This window comes from Lygodium microphyllum, chromosome 5 (assembly GCF_053477565.2).
Source record: "Lygodium microphyllum isolate KBCC chromosome 5, Lygodium_microphyllum_v1.1.10, whole genome shotgun sequence".
In the NCBI taxonomy this organism is placed as follows: domain Eukaryota; kingdom Viridiplantae; phylum Streptophyta; class Polypodiopsida; order Schizaeales; family Lygodiaceae; genus Lygodium; species Lygodium microphyllum.
Genome location: NC_141139.1, coordinates 43,404,882 through 43,414,040, shown reverse-complemented (window position 1 = coordinate 43,414,040; position 9,159 = coordinate 43,404,882). Strand labels below are relative to the sequence as shown.

Here is a 9,159-nt window from a genome sequence, read left to right as displayed (position 1 = left end):
TGCTGGAGAAAACTAGTCATAACTTCCTATGGGCAACTCCGATTGAGGCGTATGACATGTCAAAAAAAGTTCATGAAGTGTACTTTCAAGCCATATAGGTGACACTTGACTGTCATTAATGCAGAGTAAAAATTGTTTTAAAATAGTATGATGTCTGTAAGTTGTCTACATTTCAGACTGGGGCAAATTTAGCTATTGCTCAATCAAAATTGCATCCTTGAAGTAGGAAAAGAACAGCACTAGTGAAATGTTGATCAGGATAGGGCTTTTTCAAGACCATTCCGTTCCCCAAGATCAAATGGATAACCTGCATAATAAGCATCAAGAGCACAAGGGTCATCCATACAAGCATGGGTCACCATACTACCACCGGGGTCAAAAGGATAATTGTGATCCAATGCATCCGTTGTATCATAGAAGTAATTCATGGTGTCATCGTCAAGCACTGATGGTGGCACAAGATCCTTACCGACCCATACGATAGCATGCATTGACTTGTCCATAAACTCATTGGAAACCACTAGGTCAAATTAGACTGGAGCAGATGAGGCTGCAATCAATACAGCATTCACTGCATCAATCCCTAGGTATTTCATGTCCATGAGTTTCACATACGTGGCTATTACTGGGCATTCAAAGTTAAGGGCTACGTTGTATCATAGAAGTAATTCATGGTGTCATCGTCAAGCATTGATGGTGGCACAAGATCCTTACCGACCCATACGATAGCATGCATTGACTTGTCCATAAACTCATTGGAAACCACTAGGTCAAATCGGACTGGAGCAGATGAGGCTGCAATCAATACAGCATTCACTGTATCAATCCCTAAGTATTTCATGTCCATGAGTTTCACATACGTGGCTATTACTGGGCATTCAAAGTTAAGAGCCTTGGGCTAATGGGGCAGCTACTCATGAGCCTGCAGCAGTGAGATGCTCTCATCATGGCATCGTTCATGAGAAGTATCGTGTGGCTCATAAGGATGCGCATGTTGCTTATAGTAATGATCAAGTGGCTGATGATATCGAGCACTCCATTGCTGATAATGATGTTGCTCCCCATGTACACACTCATATACATTTGCATAATGTTGTCCATGTACATAATGTTGTCTAAATGGTTGTCCATGTATGTGACCAGAATGTAGTTCATAAGAACATATATAGTCATCAGATGCATAATGCTCAAAATATTCACAGTCATCATATGCATGTTGACCATAAGTAGGTGCATGCATTGCCTTTGCACATCAAACCCATGCCAATGGTCATGGTACTCATAATGTCCGTGAGAATGCCCATACATGCCTTGCTGACCAAAATGTCCATGGGTGCCATGCTGCTCATACATTACATGTGGGCCAAACTAATTATTAAGGCCTTGCTGCCCAAAATTGCCATGTGAATGCTGTCCATTGCTATGTGCACGCTGCCCATTGCCATGTGCATATTGCCCACCATTGCCATATGTATGTTGCCCATTGCCATATGCATGCTGCCCATTGCTATGTGCATGCTACCCGTGGCCATGTGCATACTGCCCATGTACCCCTTGCATTCCATGCTGCCCAAGATTTGCATTAGGCCCTTGCTGGCCATTCCCATGAGTGTGCATATAGCTTTCGTCATTACGTGGGAATTGTGGTCCCATGGATGGGCTTGAAGGATTCGTAATGGGGGAGGGAAGAAGACGTTCATCATGTCAAGTGGAGGGCTCACCCATCTCATAAGTGCTATGGGGAACATCATGGGTACCACCAAAACCTTGTGGGCTACGCCTAGTCTCCAAGGGGGAAGGGCAGTTAGCCTCACGAGGAGGGACATGCTCCTTGGGTTGATCCGAGGGGGATGCAATGACAAGGATGAGGGCGCGGATGCACTCGATAAGTAAGTCCATCTTGGCCATCATCTCAGAATGACCGTGATCTTGATGGGTTTCCATCTCCCTATGGCGTTGTTCCATCTCTTGATGTCGTTCAACATGGGTCTCATGTTGGCATAGAGTATGATTGAGCATAGAGAAGCAGTCCATCTCAGGGGCACCCTCTTCAAACATGTCTTCACGATCCTCTTGGGCTGAGCTAGGATCATTCATTGAGACACAGGAGTTCCTTATTTTACGCTGGAAGTCCTCCTAGGCCTTTGATTTACCCTTGTGGCCTGCCATCCCAAGTGAAGTCCACCAGACCCCTTGTTACAAAAATGACAATATCTTGAGCTAAGAAGCTCCAATCGCCAAACTTTTTGATTCAAATTAAAGCTCTCAATCCCCTCTACCATATCTAACAGTAAATGATCAGGGCTTTGCTGTAATCACTTTTTGTGGGCTGACTGTGTAGGACTACTGCCTATCCCGCAGTACCTCTGAGCACAAAATTGAGCTTATCTCCCAAACTGTAAGGCAGAATTGGGACATTTTTGGTTCAAAATCGAAGGGGGGGATGCCCTCTTCGAATGGAGCTATGGGACCCGCACTCGATCACACAAAAAGGCTTTGCTGTAATCGACTTTTGTGGACTGACTGTGTAGGACTATTGTCTGTCCCACAATACCTCTAAGCATAAAATTGAGTGTACCTCCCAAACCGTAGGGCGGAATGGGGAGATTTTTGGTTCACATCAAAGGGGGGGATGCCCTCTTCGAATTGAGCTATAGGATCCGCACTCAGTCACACAAGAAGGCTTTGCTATAATCGACTTTTAGCGCTGACTGTGTGGGACTGGTTGTCTGCATTACATTGCAAGGACTCCTTCAAAGAGCATACCTTATCCCAATGGTGAGGTGCTTATTCCAAGACATCCAAGGCCTCAATAGTGGTTCTCAATGCCACATAGAGCCATACATTATTTGTATCCATAGTTCTAGTGCTGAGACCATTTTCATGACTGCATGCCCTGCCCTTTCTACATGCATCCACCATACATTTCCAAGTGATACATGACATTACCAATGCATCTAGAGGGCTGTAGACTCAAATGATCAAGGCTCAAGCTATTCCTTCAAGTGTACTTGTAACCTGCAAGAATCTTTGGGATCCGGATCACTAGGAGGTGGGCAAACTTCCTGCCGAGCCGGGTTGTGCACCCCTTCAAGGTCTTTGATGGCAACGAGGGATCACCCTCTTTTGTATTGCCACCTCGCCTGGCATTGGGCTTTTTCTGACTCGAAATATACATGGCAAACATTTATTATTAAGCAACCAACATGATATGCATTTAAAAATTGAGGATTGGGCCTTTCATGATATGCATGATCAATAAGGAAATGGAATAAGGAAAGGGGTAACCTCTGCAATTCAGTGACTCACTGATTGCATAACTTACCCTTCTTACAATTTTTTCCTTATCAATTGGAATCAAAACAAGAGTACGGTTAAGGATTAGAGTATAATCTTGATCAATGGGAAAGAAGTTTAAAGATCATTCAACCATGCATGCATTCCAAGGGTGTGGACTGAGGATGGGAATTCAATTGGCACTCTCAACCCAAGAAGTTCATCCATCTCTCTCATCAAGTGGCTAAGCTCAACAATTGGATGTAAAAGAGAGAGGAAGAATTGATTGACATACCTTGTTCAAGCTTGGGAAAGAGTTATTGGCTGCCTTATGGTTGCCCATCTCTTGCAACCCATGGTTGTATGGGGGGCCTTCAATGTTGTATATCCTCCCTTGTTAAAGCTTGTGGTTGCTCCTAGTATTGATGTCAAATCTCAATGACACAATGTGACACCCATAAGATTACCCATAGGTGGTGGAGAAGATTATCCATAGGTCTTAATATTTGGGCCAAATACTTTCAAAGCACCCCAAGTCTGTAATAAAGTTCCATATACCAAGTATTATAATGCTTATAAACAAAGCGATAAATGAACTTGAAGTAGAGTTGTAGTCTTGATAAACCAATTGCTAGTGATACTGGGCCAACTGTATTGGATTTGGAGACTTGAACTTCCTGAGACAAGAAAAGCATATTCTCTGGTACATTCATATGATGTTCATTGACTTGTTCACGAGGTAGATGAGTAATCTCCTATGCGTGTCACAAAAAGATGATTGTCACATGGACTTTGATGCATCCTTGGATTCGTAGACACCAGAAGATTTTCCCTTGACATTTTGATTTATCATGTCTTAGAGATCAAGTACTCAATCAACTTCCAGAAAGGCTACACCTCTTGAATCCATCTTCCAATCCAATCACCTAGAACATTTGGCTTTATTGGTCAGCTCAGCAAAGGAATTGTCAAAGAATGGAAAGTCTTCTTTCTCTCGCTTTGCTGTTGTGTTGCATGCTACTTAACAAGGATTTATGATGTATCCAGATTTAATCTTACAATTCAAAAAATGTTGAAAAGACCTTGATGCAAGTGAAAAGTCTTCTTTCTCTCGCTTTGCTACTGTGTTGCAAGCTGCTTTACAAGGATTTATGATGTTTCCAAATATGATATCACAATTCGAAAAATGTTGCAAAGACGTTGAGCAAGTGAGACTTGAAAGGCAATTTTTCTCCCTATTGGCTAACCTAGAGAGCTGGTACAATAGAGACAAAGACTGTCCTCATGTCTACATGCAAGTTGAAGTATCCTTCAACTAGATTTTTGCTCATCAAAGATCAACACAATGGAGCTCCAATCTAGCAACCATTTCAAGGAATGATGAGTGACGATAGATTTACTATGTTGGTATGTGATGCTACTTGGAGTGAGGAGGAGACCAAGTTGAAAGGATAAAGTTCAAGAGATTTTATATGGAGAACTTACAAAAGAAGTATAAGAAGAACAAGACAAAAAAACAAGTGTGATGGAAGAAAAGATAGACAATTACGTGTACAAAAGGAAGGGGGAGATGGGGATATTTTTTGGTTTTACTAAATGACAAAAATGGGAAAGGGGAAAAGGCGAGATGGAGACAAAAGGGAAGGCAAGGAGACAAATCAAGGCAAGAAAATGGAAAACCAAAAGAAGAAGAGAAGATAGAGATGGAGGCTAGTTGGGCTTCAAGATAACCCTACTTTCTACATGAATCAATGTGCTTTCATGGCTTTTTTTTCTTTTTCTTTTTCTTGAAGCACATTCCCATGATCATCCTTGTCCTACACATCTATTCCCACTCTTTTACAAAATTTAAATGGAGTGGCAATCAATTTCCTTTAGCTATGGCAAAGTTCAAAGATTGCAAAGTTACTAACACTTCACAATCATGTACACAACCTAGCCACCCAATGTTCACATTCAAGATAAATTCATTCATCCTCAATACCTTACACAATCATGCTATGATATCTTAGCTATTAAGACCAATCAACATGATTATCAAAGAATGGTAAGTCCAACTTCATGTGAGTTACATCAATGGTATCATAGTGATTTGGAAGCAAATAAAGAGTTTAAACCCCCTTCAATGTATTTCTAAAATCTATGATAACACTAAAGCAAATATCTTTATTTTCTTCCCAATGGCCAACAATGTTAGCAATAGTTTTAACATTATAAAGCATTTAGAATCAAAGAATTCAAAAGTATCTATGCATTACATCCCAAATGACAAACTAAGGATTGCAATCACAATTTTCCACTCCACAAGAAAATTTGCTACCGAACATATTTCAAAGATAAAGTAACTTTTTTTCTTGTTACAAGTCATTGCCCACATGAAAACATACAACAAATAACAATTTGAGTGGGAGCCAAATCCTCCATGAATTACATACTTCCTAAATGCACAAAGAAAACATAATAGTTCCACAAATTAAGTGATAATTTGGGCTTCACATAGCGTACCAAGAGCTGCCACCATTTGGTCTATAAAAGCCATATCCAGAGCTCGCGGAAGGCAGAAACGGCACAGGCATCTCTCTCTCTCTCTCTCTCTCTCTCTCTCTCTCTCTCTCTCTCTCTCTCTCTCTCTCTCTCTCTCTGAAGGTGTTGCATCGACTCAGAGACAATACCAGAACGTGTTGCATCCAGGCTACGCATGCAAGAAGTTGTGCAACGTCCCGCGAGGGCAGAGAACGAACAGCGAAATTGATAATCTCGGAGAGGGGAGAGGTGGTGTCAAAGAGACACCGTTGCAGGAAGAAAGAAGCACGAAGACCAAATCCACAAAGAAAAGTCGCCCGGGTCCATTGCCGTAGAGGATTGTGTCCATCCGCCTAGCCCCCGAAGCCGTAGAGGGTGCGGCCCTGGCGCTTGAGGGCGTAGACGACGTCCATGGCGGTGACGGTCTTGCGGCGGGCGTGCTCCGTGTAGGTGACGGCGTCCCTGATGACGTTCTCCAGGAAGATCTTGAGGACGCCGCGCGTCTCCTCGTAGATGAGGCCGCTGATGCGCTTGACGCCCCCCCTCCTGGCGAGGCGGCGGATGGCGGGCTTGGTGATGCCCTGGATGTTGTCGCGCAGGACCTTGCGGTGCCTCTTCGCCCCGCCTTTCCCCAGGCCCTTCCCGCCCTTGCCGCGCCCCGACATGCTGATGCCGAAGATATACGCAAACCACCCCCCTTCTTCCTGATACAGTCGCTATGCAGGCCACACACAACGATGAGGTTGTGCTACTCTGCAGATGCGTGCGTTCTCTCCGCGTTTTATACTCGTTTTGGGCAGTGGTGTGTCGGGAAAACCAGTTGCGCCTTTCTTTTCAAATTCAAATCTCCCGCTCTTCTTCTTCCCTCGACATTCAAACTTGAATCCTGAACCCGCTCGCGAAATCGCCCACCATTCATGGGTGGTGACACGGCACACCGACTAGCTTGAGGCACGCTGCACGCATGCATCCCATCTCTTGAACATGACTCTAAGGCACCACACCAAGGTGCTGCTAAGCAAGACAAATAGGGTAAGGCGGCCAGTTTAGTGCAACTATCGGCTCCTCTGTCGGAAAATCTTAGGATGGCAGAATTGGGCCAAATGATGTTCCACCCCTCTTTGCAATAGATTGAGCTTCCCAAAAAACAAAATATAGGCAAATATGAAGCTATGGTGAGGCCTGTTGTTTTGTGATATGGGTGTGCCTAATTAACTACATTGTGCTGGCAGCTCTCCATTGGATGCGTGTTACACATGGAGAGCAAGTATTCATTTGATTTGCTCTAAAATTGGTGCTAGTTTGTCACAGTCACTATCACAAAATAGGGGGTTGTCTTTTAATCGAGTCCCTTACCCTAGCAATATGAAGCAGTAAAGCATTAGCGTAGACCTGCAATGCAACTTGATGAAGGCCATGCTCCCATGCATGTTGTAACACTTCTTCCTCACTTAGACAAGTATCTAGGGTGTCACATGCATCTATGAAGAGAAAGGGTTCGAGGCAAAGTGGGGACACTATAGGGGAACTTCAAGAAAATAGTTTGCTTCATATGGAGAGAGAGGGAGAGAGAGAATGGTAAAAATACTGAGAGAAATATCCATACTACCAAATCTCAACATCTATACACCTACCCTATTCTACAAAATCTCAACATTTATACACCTATGTGTGGTATCACACACACACAAATTTATTGGCAACCATTGTCATTCTAGATACTACTTAATCCATGTTATGAAGAAAACATATAAAACGTATCATAAGACATTAGTTCACCACTTAAGAGTTTGCACATTGGAAAATCTAAAGGTCTAAATGTCTCATGACTGCACCTACATATCTAAGCACACATATGTTTTAACTCATTGTTCTAAATACTTATACATCTAGGTTGAGTATTTAGGCAAACCATAACACAATGTGCACCCATTATATTTTGTCAAGAAAATAAAGAATTTGTGTGACATGAAAAACATGATGTTATTAACATATAACATAATGAACTTCACAATGATACCCATCATTGTCAGCCATTTAATGATTGTATCGTTTATCTGCAATGTGTTCTTTACTGTGTGCTTTGTAACATTTAAATAATACAACATTTCATTGGCATCTATTTCCTTTGAGTGCACATAATGCAACATTGAGTGAATGGTATGGTGAGCAAAGGGAAGCAACCATGCTTCTGCTCTCAAAATGCAAAGCGAGCAAGGTGTAGCCTCATGAGCTTTGTAGAGATACCAACCGCACGAAGTGTGGTAGTGGGCATGGCCGATCACACCAGCTAGTATTTTATAAATCACATACTTAGCCTACTCACTCCTCAAAAGAATATAGCTCATTATCGGCCACGCCAATTAGTAATTTATAAATCACGTACTTAGCCTACTCAATCCCCAAAAGAATATACTGTGAGGAGGGGATGTTCTAGTTGGTGGCACTTGCAAAGGTTGTCTTGTCTCTCATTTGAAGGAGGTGATTTTCACGTAGCAAAAGGATAATATAGGGATGTTGACTAGAAGAGTTGCTTCCAAGTTGCTCTTGTCGATGAACTTCATGTGACAAGATGTATTAGCAATGAGCCTTGACCAAGCTCTGAAATGGATCAATTTGAACCATTACTATGATGAGAAAGGCATTAACAATACTAGTACCCATGTGAGAACTAGTGAACTTTGTTAGAGCTAGAGAGCTAGAGCAAGGAGCATGTTCCAAACCACCACTCATATGAGAGCTAGAGAGCTTCATTAGCAAAAGACCACCAAAGAAATAGAGCTACAATGTTGGTGCTAGTGAGAGATTTGCTAGGTTACACTAGAACTAATGTGCCATATCCACAACTAGAATGCTAGAGCCTATGCACTATAAAGTGTCATATCCACCACAACTAGATTGCTAGAGCCTATGCATGTGACTTTTTCATCAATAATCCTCTTTGTTTTAAGTTCATGAAATGATTAGGGCCAATTTTGATTTAACAAGATTGGAACCCAAACCCATCTTCACTTTATACTACTTGACTTTCTTTCAAATATCATCCTATCTATAGTATTAGTGCATAATTAGAATACTCAACATAATCAAGAGCTTGGGAACAAGTGGGTGAGTTATTCCATATCATAGCCCTTGCACTTGGGGCCATCAAATACCAACATAGGTGTTGATGCTAGTTCACACCCTCAACTTCATCATCTTTGCATTATCCCCATTCTTGATGGCCAACCAAACCAATTGGTTGAGGGTTACCAGTATGCTGCAATATCTTGTGTTTCTTTGAGTTATCTTTATGCTTCAAACTCTTGAGAACACCATCCAATGTTCTTCCTTTTCCTTTAGAGCATATCAACATGTTCC

At 42.3% G+C, this 9,159-nt stretch overlaps 1 protein-coding gene across 1 annotated transcript; it reads right to left on the bottom strand.

The window, feature by feature from the left end:
* Window positions 1-5,651: 5,651 nt before the first annotated feature.
* Window positions 5,652-6,539, bottom strand: LOC148035748 (histone H4). The gene has a single exon (XM_087678999.1). It carries the CDS (start codon window positions 6,462-6,464, stop codon window positions 6,153-6,155), a length of 312 nt encoding a protein of 103 aa, XP_087535125.1. The 5' UTR covers window positions 6,465-6,539; the 3' UTR covers window positions 5,652-6,152.
* Between the last annotated feature and the right edge of the window lie 2,620 nt (window positions 6,540-9,159).